The sequence below is a fragment of the Lissotriton helveticus genome, chromosome 7 (genome assembly GCF_964261635.1).
Source record: "Lissotriton helveticus chromosome 7, aLisHel1.1, whole genome shotgun sequence".
NCBI classification, from domain to species: domain Eukaryota; kingdom Metazoa; phylum Chordata; class Amphibia; order Caudata; family Salamandridae; genus Lissotriton; species Lissotriton helveticus.
In genome coordinates this window covers 1,293,634,660-1,293,651,503 of record NC_136068.1, presented here as the reverse complement: position 1 = coordinate 1,293,651,503, position 16,844 = coordinate 1,293,634,660, and the positions used below count along the sequence as shown (strand labels likewise).

General features: G+C 44.5%; 1 protein-coding gene across 4 annotated transcripts in view; it reads right to left on the bottom strand.

Annotated features, from left to right (window-relative positions):
• The window catches only part of UNK (unk zinc finger), a 938,451-nt gene that overhangs the window by 753,999 nt on the left and 167,608 nt on the right, over window positions 1-16,844 (bottom strand). For all 4 annotated transcript variants that reach the window (XM_078654545.1, XM_078654546.1, XM_078654547.1 and 1 more), the window contains exon 5: window positions 8,322-8,457. In XM_078654545.1, coding sequence (XP_078510671.1) covers window positions 8,322-8,457 — 136 coding nt within the window. The remainder of the gene's footprint in view (window positions 1-8,321; window positions 8,458-16,844) is intronic.

Sequence of the window (16,844 nt, the reverse complement as noted above, 5' to 3'; positions counted from 1 at the left end):
TGGTGCCCGAGAGCTGATTCGGGGATGGCGGGTCCTTTAGCAGATTTAGGCAATGTCGGTGAATCGGTTGCCATAACTGCAGATGGTCAGGGCCAAGCAGATGTAGCGAGGATAGCGTGATGGGTCAGGCAGTGGCAGCAACATAGTTTGCAAAATGACTGCTGTTAACATGAGACATGCCAGTTGATGACTCGTGATCACGTGATGGTTGTGCCAGTGCAGCAAAAATACAATGGTGTGCGGAAGTTTGGTCTTCCCTCCCTCTGCACTATCCTCATTATAATTTGACTTTTGTGTTAAATTGCACTTATATAGGGGCTAAGTTCTGATTTGGATATCACTGTGGAGCTGCTTTTGGGGGCTGGTGAGTGGCTGCCAGGTCAGATGAATGATCATTGCCAGATGACCTGCGGAGTAGGGGGTGGGCAATGAAGAAGCAGAGAGCAGCTGGTGCTACGCATATGTCTTGCCTTTCGAAGCCTTTTTGAGTATTTGCTGCGTCTGTTAAATGGGGAACAGGAGAAGCCCTCTCGTGGGGGGACCCGTTGTTTCCAATTCATGAATTGGGAGAAACCACTCCAGGTGTTCCCACAATTGGTGGTTGTAGCAACTGGCGGCACAGTTTCTAATTCAGCGAGTTGCTCGAGAGTGCACCCTGCCAGTGCCTTGACGTGAACAGGGATGAAAGAGGGGAGAGAAATGCTTGCAATCGATGAATTTATGGGAATGCTGTACTAGGGTCCATGATGTCTTGTTGCTTCAGAACTGAACCCGTCTAGTGGGAGGATGTAGGAAAATAGAATCTGCTTCTATGGTTACTCCCACTTTTTGCCTGGTGCTAAGTTGTATTTAACTAGTCTGCCTGGAATCCTGCTAATCAGGACCCCAGTCAATCTGCTTTCTCCCTAAATTGTTCTGTTCAGTACTTAGGTACAGCCCAGATTGGATACTGGGATACCTTTATAAGTCCCTAGTATATGGTACCCATGTATTGGGATACCTTTATAAGTCCCTAGTATATGGTACCCATGTACCCAGGGCATAGGTAACCCAGCGGTCACCCATGGGCTGAAGCATGTATTATGCCACCCATGAGAGAGCATTCAAAATGGAACTACAGGCCTGCCATTGCAGCCTTTGTAAGCTGATGCTAGCACCAGTTACTAAAGATATAGGTTTTCTATATCTAGGGTCACTGCACTTAAAACCTAGAAGTCACCCCTATTGCAGGCCTCTGGAATCCTGAAGGTAGGGTGCCTGGTTCTAAGGGAGAGGGTGCCCCTGCATGAGCAGAACATCCCTGCAGCCTACGGAGTCCATTCTCCCAGGTTTTCAATAAAGCAGTCATATACTATATAGAGGGGCACCTCGTAATTCGCGATGACCATCTCGAAAAAAGGCTGCAACAAATCCTATCATGTTTGGTATCAAACATGTTGGAATCATACCCAAACACCGTAAACGGTGTGGGAGGTATTATTCCAAGTACTGGAAGAGTCCTCCGTAAGGCTCTCAGTGTTCCCGGTACCAGCCTTATTGACTTGGACAGCACAAAATAGTTGCTGCCGATGAGAGATACGATTCTGCTCTCCTGCCGCTGAGCCAAGCTCGATCAGGGGAAGAAAGAACAATAGGCATCCTGCATGAGGGGCACATTTGGGGTCCCTGTGCATAGTCTAGTTCAAAAGAGTCCTGGGAGCCATCGGCTCCAGCTCTGGCACAAAACTAGACAAAGGACATGGGCGAAACCTCCCCCTGTCGAGACCCTCCCCTGGGAGGGTCCCCTGAATCTTCCCAACCCTTTCCCTAGGATACTTAAGGGCTTACCTGGGTGTAGGTCCCTAGATTCTTCGTGGGATAAGAATCAGATCAGACACCACTGGTCATCTACCGTCTGTGCACTCTAGAAGGGAGACTAAGTCAGGCCCAAATGAAGCCCAGTCTGCTGCATAGTCTGTGCATCATACAGGAACCTTCCAAGGCCTGTGAAGCATCAAAGACACTTGAAGGAATCTCCCTTGGAGTGAAGGAGTTACTCCCCTGCATTTGCAGGTACCGCAACTAATTCAACAGGTCTGCTGATGCTGAACCGGACTGCGAAAGGTTCTGCAACACAGGGGGTCCCCAGCTGGGTCCACTGTGTATGTCGTGCTAACTGTAAATCTTTTCTAAGCTAGAGTGTGCATATCTCCGGGTATGAGATATTGCTATGTGTTAGAGAGTCTCACATAATCAATACATATTTTTATAAATACTTTATATGGTTCTTTTTCACCTAATCTATACTATAAGATTGCATTCTGGTAAAACAAGCTGCTTTACACTCCTTCTGGACTAAGCCTTAAGGCTGCTCTCCACAGCTACCACTTAGACAGCTTTCTAAGGTTGTCTAAGACCTCTTAAATCACCATAAGGGTTGTATGGACTGGTGCAAGGTGTCCACTTACATAAGTGTACATCATACACCAGGTCAGCTTCTCACAGAATAAAGAAATCCAATTAAGAACAGCGTCCAGCTTTTGAGGTATCCTAGCAAAGGCGTCAATAGTGGTTGGGCAAGGTCAAGAATGGTACACGCAGCCAGATCCAACTGCATCCTAGGGCAGACAGTTTAGCATCCATTCCCACAATACAATAAGCTAGTGCACTAAGGATGTCCACTTGCATGTCGATCTTGTCGGAGTTGTAGGACAGTGATGCTGAAACTCTGTTCAGATTATTAAGCAGAGCATTCCAATGGTTAGTACTTGCCTTATGCTGGTATGTCCCATCGGTCTGGCTACAAGACTATTCATGTTCCTCCCATAGCGATTTTAGGTCAGAGTGACCTGGTGAACTGAAGTCATAAATTCCTAAAGCCTCTTCTTCGAAAGCATGGCTAGGCCCTCACTTGGTCGAGCTAGTGGCACAAACCTTTCAGGTTAACAGGTTTAACCTACTGGGACTCAGAGGGGTAGAAGGAATCGGGTAGCATGCGAAGTTACTTGTGGTGCTATTCAATCAGTTAGTTGGATGAATGGACTTAGCAGTGCTGGGCTAGTTAACTGACATGCCAGGCTGGTCGCATTTACTAAGGGCTCCTGTTACCCTTGTCCCTACTTGAAGTATTGACTATGTTTGTTTCTGTTCTGGAGGAGATGGAGTGGTAAAAAAATCTTGCTCCATGAACGTTAAAGTCTCCTCTTGCAGATCTGTGAAATGGACCTGAGCTAAGGTAATCAGAGCTGTGTAGTACATATCAAGGGGGCCTGGTTAGCATGGACACTTCTCTGTGTGACTCTTGAGGGTGCAAGGGAGTCGCCTGCTGAGGAGCAAGATGCAGGGTGTGTGGTTTTCCTACCCCCGCCGCTGGAGGGGAGTTTATTAAAAATGAAGTAGTCAATAACTCTAGGACGCTTAGGTAGTGGTGAGTTCAAAAGTGATATAAAGGTATACGTAGGGCCAGGAGGGGATGACACTTGCAAAGGCATGGTTTTGCCGATATCAGTGATGGCAGACTCTCTTCTCTTGCCAGACTGCGTAGCAGCTCCCCCCTCTTCTTGGTGGTGTGTTGGCCTGCCCCAGTAGTTTCCTGAAACTCAACGTTTGGGTCGGGGGGGGGGCAGGAGCTGGGGGCATGCGTCTGTGGAATGTTGCGGAATCTAGAGGTGAGTCGATGTACTGCCGGTGGCCAATATACCAATTCTTACTTCAGGGGCGCCTCACCCCTTTGTGGTAGAGCATGCTCTAAAGGAGTCGGGGTGGAGGGCACGAGCATGCTGCACAAGAGTTCTGAGCGAAACAAAAGGGGATGATGGACAGAGCGCTTGAGCAAATCACACACTCACCCCCAGTCAACTGATCTGGGTTTAATCCACCACCATTCTTTAGCCCACTCAGCCACCCCATTTCAGACATGGCTATATGCAAATCAGTCTGACCCTGTGCCTCATGGGAACAGTACAGCCTGAACTGCCAAGCCATGTCTTCCATGGACCGGAAACAAGCATCCTGGGACCGGTTTCGGATTCATAATCCTTATCAGCGAGGCTATCTTGAATCCAGTGGCCTCAGACAAGAGTTCTGAGGCATTCAGGGTTGGTTAATGAGAGTTAATAGACTGTGCCACGAGAATAATGAAGTTGCCTGGGCTGCTGAGACTACTGGGCGAATTAAAGATCCTGCAGGAACCTACTTAAGCTTAGCAGCTGCCGACTTCTGGCCAGTTATACTGGAGGTGAGGTCCACCGGTGCCGGACGTTCATGAAGAAATTCACAGAGGCTGCTTCCTTTGCACCCACTTGGTGCCCTCTTAATGCTTTATTGGTGCCCTTGCAATTTCCTTAATGTTCTCTTGGTGCGCCTGGCTCTTGACACCCATTTTACTAGGTATACTGTCAGCTGCTGGCAGGGCAGAGTGGAGCGGACAACGAAGCGCGGACAAGCCCACTGGCCGAACGCCAGTTTCCTCCGTGCAGTACTCTGTGCTGCAGTTTAGTGCTTGCTGCAGAACTCCTGTTCAACTTCTTGGCTCCAGCATTCACAACAGGATTCACTGTGCTTCCTGGCGTTCACGGCGTCAACAGAATGCTAGTAGATAAGAAGTCACTGCAGCACATGTAGTGTCAGAATAGGAGTCCAGACGGAGTCCAGGCATCACATATTTCACAGCTCAGTTTACCCACATAGCCAGGGTTCGAGGTGGGGTGAGGAGCACGCCCCGGCCTGTAGGCTGCACCCAAACTATTTAAACTGCGTCCGCAGGTTGAGGACTCCACCCCTAGCCACGACCTAGGCCAACTGCATCACCTACCCCAGTTACTGAGCAAAGCGGGCCTTACTGGCTCCAGGACAGACGTTAGGCTGTCTTAAACTAGCACCAGTGCTGGCGCTGAAAGTCATATATGAAGTCAATGAGCAGAGCAAGGCTTAGCAACTGCCTCCCGCCCCCCCCATTCCCCGCGCCTTGAGACCCTCACGGGCTGCGCTATACAAACCCCTGATTGCGTATGTAGCATCTCTGCTATCTGGAGAGTTACAGACAGCTTACCAAGCAACCAACCCATCTGATACCATACCATACCCGGCAGTAAAATGAGCTATCCATGAGCGACTGGGCTTTCATACAGAGTATTACAGGGCCAAATTCCGAAGAGAAAAATGGAACCCCCAAGATAACCCGGCACCATTCTATAATATTCAGGACTTGGGGAAAAGAGGGGGCCACACTCGAGGATGTCATGGACAAAATAATGTAGGAACAAATTCTGGAAGCCCTTCCGGGGTCCACCAGAACCTGGATAAAGCAACATTCGAATGTGACTTTCAGCATGGCTAATGACCTAGTGGAAAGGTGTGGTGCAGCGGCAAGGGCAGCTGACTTCGGAGCACAGGTTCACGGTTCGATCCCCGGCTCTGGCGGCAGCTGAGCTCAGCACCATGTGACTCTGGGCAATAGCTCACTTAATTTCCATGACAGCCCCCAGCGCTTTGAGGTCCATAAGGGTGAGTAGTGCGCGCTTTACAAATACGGATTTACTGACCTACCATACACTTTTTATGGGTCTCCCGACTTTAGGGTCACCCAGCTGAGAGCAGGACCCTCTGCAAACACCAATTGAAAGAGTTCCACTCCTAAGCCCCTTCCCCAGTCCCTTTCTGAGCCTTGGGTACCCTTTGGACCCCAGGGAAGGGACATTAATCAGGAACGTCTGTGCTTCGACCACGCGGACTGGGGACATATAGCACGTAAACTCCGGCAGAACCCATGGAAGTTGGGTATTCGATAGGACATGTTCTCTGGGCAGGGGGTAGTCCCAGCAGATAGAGGAAACTCCTAAAAGTGAATGGGGTGATAACAAATGTGTTTGTGGATTCAGATTGCAGACACTCAGTTATAAGTAAGGAAAAGGTGAACAGCGAGCAATGGGTACAAGGAGAAACCGTAGTCATAACGTGTTCATGGGGACAGCAAACCCTACCCTGCAGCTACAGCCACCATTAATTGGGGAGGTTAGCATGAAGACTTAAAAGTAGGGGCAATACCTCAGATGGTAGAAGAGATAATAGGGACCGACTATCCTGACTTTACCTTATTGCTAACCTCCACTGAAGGACAGGTGAGAGAGAGTGTGGTGGAGGTAGGCCCATTTCCGGGAGGAAGAGATAGAAGGGGGTAAGAGTCGCAAGAAATTCACACAGACAGAGAAACGCCTACATTATAGACTATATGTGTTGCCGCTTCCCGCATTTGTTCCTCCACAGAAGATACAGAGGGTAACAGCACCTCGTTTCAGAGCTGCCCAGAAGGAAGATCCAAACCTCACCCAGGCTTGGGGACAGGCTGTGTCTGATTCCAGTGGTCAGATAGGCCCATATTTTAGTATCTCCAAGGGAGGTTGAATAGGAAAGTAAAGAAAGGATACAATGTTATAAGCCAATTGGTGGTGCCTCTTCCCTTCCAGCAGCAAGTCTTGCATCTGGCTTATAGCCAAGCCGGAGGTGGTCATTATGGCCATGACAAAAAGGAGGCGTATTTACTGAGGCAATTCTATTGGATAGGAGTGTTTTCAGACAACAGAAAGTTGTGTGGCATGTGAAAGATGTCAGGTCACTAACCCGGCCCACATAATGAAAGCCCCTTTAAGACCACTGCCCATCATTGATATCCCTTTCTCCCAGGTAGACATGGACCTGGTTGGTCCGTAGGTAGCTTCTATGTCCCAGTGGGACAGGAGCACAACTTTCGTTGGGGTAGGGATAAAATCAGCTTGTATTTGGAGTGCATGATGGGCTGTGTTTACTTCTCCGGCAGCAGCATGGCTGTGTGGAGAGCCTAAATCTCCTGCTACATCACAGATGGACTTGGAAATTAGGATTGCATCAGGACTAAGCTTGGAATCGTCTCCAACAGGTATCGAGAGTGAGACCGAGAGGCACGCTGACACCCGTGCGCCTTCTCTGGAATTCAAATGTAGCAGAAAGAGCAAAGACCTACTTTGACTTCTTGTGCTTCTTTTAGAACTTTGACCGTGATGCAGATCTGAAGAGGGAAACACTTCAGGAACAATGCTTTCCCCTCTTGACAGCGACTGACCACAAGTGGAGCCTTTCAGTTTCCGGTGACATAAAGCTCTGCCTCACAGCACCATATGGCTTTCGGATTCATCTGGGAGCAGCAGTTGCAGGCCTAGGAGTCGTGGTCTGACCCCAAGTGCCAAAGGCATACCTCGGGGGGATCCGTCACAGACATCGGTTTGTGACAGTCCGTACAAGGCTTGAACCTTGTAGTTTTCCGTTGCAAACTGGATTTAAAGACTACCTTTGGAAAAAAAATAACCTAAGGAGTAACTTCAGGTATGCATTTACAGGCGCAGAAAAAACGGGACTGATCTCAGCTGGCATGGGTGGTGCTTATATGTGGTTCTGCTTGTAACTTCTTTAGCGGAATGACGTTAGTACGGGGCAACACGACGCCACCTACCAGTGCAGAGGAATACTGCTCGAAAAGTGTCTGGATGTAGTAGACACCTGGAGAATATTCACAAGGTGAGGAATCTGTGGTTAGAAATATCCTTCAGAAATGTGCATCTACAGCAAAACAAGCTACAAATGGGTGGCTCCACTGCACAACATATGACTTATCAGAAAATAAAATTCTACAGGGTGAACATCCTTGAAGAGTAAAGGGTATGGCTGCACATATATTCTCATGTGGAGTATTCCTGCACAAACCCCCATAGAGTTCACATATGTACTCACAAGTTTGGATGAAGCAGATATTTCAATCGTTCTTAACTAGTTTTCGATTAGGCACAAACACTATTTGTGCAACACTGGTAACACTGGGTAATGCAGATGAAGCTTCCTTGACTATACTTGTGACCTAGAATCAAACACGTAGCTTTCAGACTTATTTTAGTGAGCCTGAATGAGTATCTCTACTGGTAACTCTTATACCTCTACTCATTACCCTAGTTATGGCAGGTAGGCTCATCATTTCATCAGTACTGGTAGAACAAATGAGTATGATTCAATAATATGATCTTGTTTGGCGCTTCCAGAAACAGCCCTCCCCAAGTCATTCTGGCTCCAGATGACGCAGCAATACTCCACCTATCTGCATTGTAGCTCCTGCATCTCTGTAATTCATAGTGTAGTGGTGTCCATTCTCATGAGGCAGATATGCTCTACCTAGCTTTAATGGTGACACTGAATTAAGCAGACAGGTTTACCTATCTCTTCTGTGAATGAAGCAAACCAGATTGTGCTTGCAATCTGGATCATACAGATATTCGCTTTCCACACTGGCTGACTAGATATGGTAGATTGGACACTCTTACCTGTACTTATGTTTCCTTGGGCTTCGCCTTCTGTCTTTGCTGTTGTGGTAATAAGGGCAGGCATATCCTTGACGACAAAGCCTGGGTGGTTTTTTACATTGCTCAGTCTTGTAGTTTCCTAAGACATATGTTGTGTCTGCAAAAGAATACACATTTGCATATAAATCAAAGGAGTACAAGAAAAAAATGGAGGATAAGAGCGTAGTGGTTTTTAGGAGACAATAAAATATACTGATTCGATACCAGCGTTGGACTGATACTGAATGTTAAGTGTTATTAGCCACTCACAGTCTCATTGCACCAGCGACCCCCCCTGCGAGGGGTGACTTGATAGCATTGTCTTAAGATGTACTTTGTAAAACACCAATATGTTTGACCAAAAAAAAAAAAGTATATACGGATTCCTACATTTTGGACTTTTTAGTAACGGTTTTACAATTTTCCAAATTTGGTGTGCTGATTTCCCAGGCTGAGTCAAAGAAGAACACAGCCTTTACTGCTTTACGAAAAGCCTGCGATCAGCGTCCAGAATGTTAAGCAGAAATAGGCTTGAGGAAAAGGAACTCAAGTTTTGAAGGGCAACACAAATGGCTTGATTCACCAAAAGTCTAAAATATCCTCCGGTATGTTCCCATCTTTGTTTGAATTAGGTTTAAGATATTTTGGAATTCACAAAGGTTACCAGGAGTATTCTTGGAATCTGCAATGGTCACAGTCTCCCCAATAGTACTTCTGAAATTCTTTTGTGAATTTCTCTTTCACATGATCAAATGTCCCTTCCATCTTCAAGTGAAAATCTATGAGAAAGAGCAAATCTACTTGCTAACTTTTCGTTTACTCCATGGAGAAATTATTTTTTTTCCTGTGGAAAACCCATACCCCAACACCACCAATAATTTTGGCATCAGTAAATCTCGGTTTCAGGGGAGAGAATAGGCTGAGGAAATGTTTGAGAATACTGATAATATCATAACATTAGTGGATGAACTCATACTTTCCATGACATCTTCACGCTTGGATGTACTGTCCATCATCGGACTTGTAGTAATCCTTATCGTGTATGACAACGGGTAGGTTATTTTTTTAAATATAGTAATATCATCACCCTTCAACACAAATCACTTAAATCTTTGATGTGTTGCTTGCTCCTATGAAAAAGATCGGATGTTTACAGACATTAAAAATAAAAATAGAATCTATAAGGCAAACAGAAACACATCAAAGAGCAGATAGGCGCCTGTTGCAAAAAGGTATTAGTACCATATTAATATAAAAGAATTATCTAAAAACAAACACTATAGTACAGAATGTATGTAAACATGGAGATTCTGTCTTTGTAATAATTTTATAAAAGTATAAAAGATAATTTTTCAGAAATATCTAATTTCTGCTCATCTGTGTTAATCAGGAAAAATAGAGCAGAAGAAAAAATCATTATGTTTTTGCTCTTTAAGCTGCAGCTTTAATTATGCTCCATGTCCTGCCTTTCATCCTGGCTGCTACCCAAGCAGTAGGCAGTGTGAATTCAGAACTTATTACAGGTGAGAAGTTAAATAATTTCTTTATTTCAGGTCACTACAAATGTCAACAGTAATAAGGAGATTAGAGACAGGCTTTTATACATGGATGGCAGGCTTCCGGGTATTATATATAAATACATGAATTTAAGTGTATACTCAGGTTTATGAGAACAAAATGTATGTTTGCATTTGTAAATCAAATAGTTATGTGTTTAGTAAAACGTACAGGTGCAAATGGCACTGTAAATGAGAAGATGACACTTTTGTTGAAACATTTTGGAACTACATGTTTTTCACCAATGTCTGACCTTGCGAAACGAGCGATCACTTTTATCAAACAGCGATATATTCCCAAATTAAGTATGTTCTTTCTTTGTGTAAGGAAATACCTCTTGTTATATTGTCACCCCCAGGTTTTTTGGAGTGATGCTGCTGATCGTTTGACTCAGAGTGCAATGTGGTCTACTAATCAGACCTCAGTGACTGTGCCCTTAGCCTTATAAAATGATATGGGGCCGATGTACAGCCATTCCATTTGTCGACACGCAATTTGCGACTTGCTAAAAAAAAAAAAAAAAAAAATAAAGTTACTTACCTGTACACTGTGGTTCTCCAGTATTGATATCTTTTATAGAACATGCTTGAATCTTCCCCGTCGTCATGGTGGGAGTCCCACGTTAACAGTAGAAATAGTAGTACTGAATACATTACATAGACCTCCATAGAGAAAATTCAATTGAGCACTCTATCAACCTCATTTTATAACATCCAAAGTTCAGCCAATCACAGCAGAGACCTCACAGTACCTTCTCCACAGAGCCACCACACCTCAGATTTCGAGCACACGTGTGTGTGTATATATACATATACATATATATACATACATATATACATATATACACATATATACATACATATATACATATATATACATACATATATACATACATATATACATATATACATACATATATACATATATATATACATACATATATATACATACATACATATATATACATACATACATACATATACATACATACATATATATACATATATATATATATATATATACATATACACATATATACATATATACATACATATATATATATACATACATATATATATATACATACATATATATATATATATATATATATACATATATATATATATACATATATACATATATATACATTACCTACTGGCGATAGCCAGTAGGTATATATAGTTAGGATTTTTTTCCTATGGGATTTTTGAGAATTCTATGTCGAATAACTTTGGCGTTTAAGGACAGAATTGGCTGAAATTTTCAGGAAAATGGAACATTTTGTTTGAGCAGCCCCTGAAAATTTGGGGGGGTTTCGTCAAGGGGGGCCGAGAAAAAAGGGGGGTCCCAAAACGTGTTTTTCCCATGCAATTTTCCATAGGGCGGTTGGCCTCACTTTTAGCCTGAACGGCTGCATGGATTTACACCAAACTTGGCAAAATTGTAGGGACTGGTAGCCCGATGTGCCTTTGCTATGTCTCAAGATATAGGCTCCAGTGGTTTTTACGAAAATTAACTTTGAAAAATATATATTGGGCTACATTGGGCTATATATATGTTGGAGCCCAAATGTAGCCCAATGTAGCCCAAAGATGGCCACCAGAGAAAAAAACAAATGTAGCCCAAATATCAGCCAGATGTAGCCCAACTATAGCCCAATGACAGAATGTCCCAGAGTGTTCTAAAGAACAACTAGAGTGCTAACAGTCCTACTTATTACAAAGGTATGGCACACCTGAAGCTATCTTGATTGGAATAAAGTGGTAACTCTTAAAACATATAATTTAAAAAGGAACAAAATGAGGGGGTTCATTTTGCCATAGAAAGTATGATTAGCGAATATATGACTAAATCCCGCATACCATCAGTCCGCAAAAAAAATCCCGCATGTACTATTAGGCCGCAAATTAAAATAACGAAAACTTTTTGAACGAATATGCCTTTAGCATACACTAAACAACTAAACTACCCTAAACCCTAAAACACTACCCCCAGCATGACCCTACACTACACAAACAGTACAACACTACCCTAAACCCTCAAACACTACCCCCAGCATGACCCTACACTACACAAACACTACAACACTACCCTAAACCCTAAAACACTACCCCCAGCATGACCCTACACTACGCAAACACTACAACACTACCCAAAACCCTAAAACACTACACCCCAGCATGACCCTACACTACGCAAACACTACAATACTACCCTAAACCCTAAAACACTACCCCCAGTATGACCCTACACTACGCAAACACTACAACACTACCCTAAACCCTAAAACACTACCCCCAGCATGACCCTACACTACGCAAACACTACACCACTACCCAAAACCCTAAAACACTACACCCCAGCATGACCCTACACTACGCAAACACTACAACACTACCCTAAACCCTAAAACACTACCCCCAGCATGACCCTACACTACGCAAACACTACAACACTACCCAAAACCCTAAAACACTACACCCCAGCATGACCCTACACTACGCAAACACTACAACACTACCCTAAACCCTAAAACACTACCCCCAGCATGACCCTACACTACGCAAACACTACAACACTACCCTAAACCCTAAAACACTACCCCGAGCATGACCCTACACTACGCAAACACTACAACACTACCCTGAACCCTAAAACACTACCCCGAGCATGACCCTACACTACGCAAACACTACAACACTACCCTAAACCCTAAAACACTACCCCCAGCATGACCCTACACTACGCAAACACTACAACACTACCCTAAACCCTAAAACACTACCCCCAGCATGACCCTACACTACGCAAACACTACAACACTACCCAAAACCCCAAAACACTACCCCCAGCATGACCCTACACTACGCAAACACTACAACACTACCCAAAACCCTAAAACACTACCCCCCAGCATGACCCTACACTACGCAAACACTACAACACTACCCAAAACCCTAAAACACTACCCCCAGCATGACCCTACACTACGCAAACACTACAACACTACCCAAAACCCTAAAACACTACCCCCCGCATGACCCTACACTACGCAAACACTACAACACTACCCAAAACCCTAAAACACTACACCCCAGCATGACCCTACACTACGCAAACACTACAACACTACCCAAAACCCTAAAACACTACACCCCAGCATGACCCTACACTACGCAAACACTACAACACTACCCAAAACCATAAAACACTACCCCCAGCATGACCCTACACTACGCAAACACTACAACACTACCCAAACCCTAAAACACTACCCCTAGCATGACCCTACTCTACGCAAACACTACAACACTACCCTAAACCCTAAAATACTACACCCCAGCATGACCCTACACTACGCAAACACTACAACACTACCCAAAACCCTAAAACACTACCCCCAGCATGACCCTACACTACGCAAACACTACAACACTATCCTAAACCCTAAAACACTACGCCCAGCATGACCCTACACTACGCAAACACTACAACACTACCCTAAACCCTAAAACACTAGCCCCAGCATGACCCTACACTACGCAAACACTACAACACAACCCTAAACCCTAAAACACTACCCCCAGCATGACCCTACACTACGCAAACACTACAACACTACCCTAAACCCTAAAACACTACCCCCAGCATGACCCTACACTAAACAACCACCACAACTCTACACTACACTAACACAACACTACACTACACAACACTACACTACACTACACAATCACTAACCCACGAAAAAAATTAACACAAACCCACTTACCTCTCTCGTCATCGTGGTTTTCACAACGCAAATGCATTTACCATACATGCCTTTAAAACGTAATTCTTTGTAAAGGCATGCGCGATAAATGCACATGCGTTTTGAAAAAATGCGGGATAATGGTATGCGAGGTCAATGACCTTGCGGGATAATGGTATGCGGACTGAAAGTCTGCGGGATAAAAAATGCGGGAAAATGGCTGCAAACCATGATTAGCAGCAGACTTCCCTGGTGAGCACTAGCTTTACTACAGTGATCTAATGAGCAACTAGAGTGCTAACATTCAGAATTTATGGCAAATGTGTGACACATCTGAATGCCTTCTTGATAGAACCAAAGTAAACAAGCATTGAAAATGCAATAGATCTCGCCCTCGTTTAAGATAAAGCCATTCTGTTTGTAATGAGGTGGCTTTTTAGCTTTGCTTTTATTAGTGTTTTTAAAACTTTCATGTAAATAACATGCATATGTATGCATATATGTATATGTATGCATGCATTTATATTTATATAGATATGCAGATTATATATGTTTATATATGTATATTACCTACTGGCGATAGCCAGTGGGTATATATAGTTAGGATTTTTTCTCTATGGGATTTCTGATAATTCTATGTCTAATAACTTTGGCGTTTGTGGACGGAATTGGCTGAAATCTTCAGGAAAATGGCACATTTTATTTCTGAGCAGCCCCTGAAAATTTAAGGGGGTTTCGTCAAGGGGAGGCCGAGAAAAAAGGGGGGTCCCAAAACGCGTTTTTCCCATTCATTTTTCCATAGGGCGGTTGGACTCACTTTTAGCTCGAACGGCTGAATAGATTTACATGAAACTTGGCAAAATTGTAGATATGGTTTGCCCGACGTGCCTTTGCTATGTCTCAATATATGTGCTCCAGTGGATTTTGAGAAATTAACGTTTAAAAAAATATATATATCTGTGACAGCGCTCCGGTTAGCGCCCCGGTTCGCGTACCTGACGCGTAACGGAACTTCGCGAAGCGAAGCTGATTGGCTCTCCGGTGTCTGTCAACATTCTAAACAGTCCGGAGCGGCCGCCATCTTGTCTCTCGGTACGATCGAGAGACAAGATGTGGTGAAAAACGAAGGGGGAAATGAAGGAAAGGGGGCAAGGTAGACCACTCCTGACCCCCTAGGATTGATGAGGGGGATATTTCAAGTCTTGTTACCTTTGCAAACTTGAAACTTTCCCTCTTCCTGGTTGTGAGGCAGCGCTTTTTAAACTTGCTATTAACCCACAATTTACTTTATCTGGCCTTTTGATATATCGCCCTCCCGGCAATGCCCATACCTGGATATCCGTGCTCACCAACTCTATAGCTCCTCTACTTCTTAAAGCCGCAAATTTTACTATTCTTGGCGATTTAAATTTACATCTTGATGACACTTCTTGCGCCTTAAGTAAGAGTTTTTTAAGTGATTTAGAGGTATTGAGCCTGATGTTGTGCAATTCGGGTCCCACTCACTCGGCGGGGCATCAATTGGATCCAATTCTTTCCAATCTTTCCTTTGACTGCTCACAGAGTGCTCGTCCTTTGGACTGGACTGATCATTTCGCAGTCCACTTCGCCCTATCTGACATCAAACTGCCTATTTTGAATAGACAGGGCAAGGGCGAACTAGTCCATAGATGGGGTAAACTAGATATTTCAAAGTTTAACCAACATCTCTTTGATACTTGTCCTTTAAATGACGAAGCCCCACTTAAAGACCTGAATTTGGCAGTTACATCTTGGCTCACGAATGCTGTAAACATCGTGCTTCCCCCTACTCCGAGACTTTCCAAACTCCATCGATGTCCGGCCCCATGGTTCTCGCCCGATTTAAAGGTTCAGAGAACTAATTGTAAGGCCTTGGAAAGGAAATGGAGGCGCACTTACTCTGCTTCTCGAAAGATCGCTTACAAAGAAGCATTGAAGGGATACCATTCTAGGTGTAAAGAGGCAAGAGCTACATACACGACAAATATAGTGTCGCAAGCTCAGAATTGCCCTCGCACTCTATTTGCAGTGGTTAAAAAATTGACTGGTGCTGATACTTTACCGACCCCCCCAGTCTTGGAAGAAGCCCAATGTAATTCCATTGCGGAATTTTTTATCGCCAAAGTTGAGCGTATTAACAACTCCATGAGTGCCTCTAACACAGCAACTCAGTCTCAACTGGGGTGTGCGACTATGACTGTACCTTTGTCTCTAGGGGCAAAGATAACTAACTGGCTTCTGTTTGATGATGACTCGTTCCTCGCCTGCCTGAACAGTGTAAGATCTGGTTCACCGCGTGATCCGGTGCCTGCTAAAATCCTTAAGTTGCTCGATTTTGAGTGTCGGCGCCCTCTTATGAGACTTCTTAATACCTCCCTGAGTGAGTCTCGTGTGCCACAGGACTGGAAGCATGCGATGGTGGTCCCACTTCTGAAAAAGGCTGGTGCGGACACATCAAACCTTGCCAACTTCAGACCTATTTCTTTGCTGCCTATCTTCTCAAAGATACTGGAGAGGCATGTTAACACGCAGCTTTCTCTTTTTATTGAAAATCTGGGCTTTTTACATCCATCCCAGTCCGGTTTTCGAGCTCACTATTCTACTGAGACTGCATTACTAGGGGTAACGGAGAGACTTCGGCACGGTATCGATCGCGGTGAAACTTCTGCTCTCATCCTTCTGGATCTGAGCGCAGCGTTCGATACCGTGTCCCATTCCATCTTATTAAATTCTCTCCGTTCCCTTGGAATAGATGGCCCCGCACTTGCTTGGTTTGCCTCCTTTTTAAGTGAGCGCACATTCCAAGTTTTCTCTCAGAAAGCTGCATCCACGATATGTTCATCGGCGTATGGTGTCCCTCAGGGGTCTATTCTCAGCCCGCTGCTATTTAATATCTACATCAAACCTCTCGCTACCATCGCAGGGGAAGCCGGGCTGACTATTTTTTCATACGCCGATGACACGCAAATCGTTTTTTCCCTCTCCAGCACTGAAGATAACAGCGTGTCTGGTTTGAAAATTGGTTTGTCACTTGTGGCTGAGTGGATGCAGAGGCATCTCCTCAAGCTTAACGGTGATAAAACCGAGATCATTATTTTGGGGAAACAGAAAGATCTCTGGGGCCCTCAACATTGGCCCAGCACTATGGGTCCTACCCCTTTACCAGTCCAGGTGGT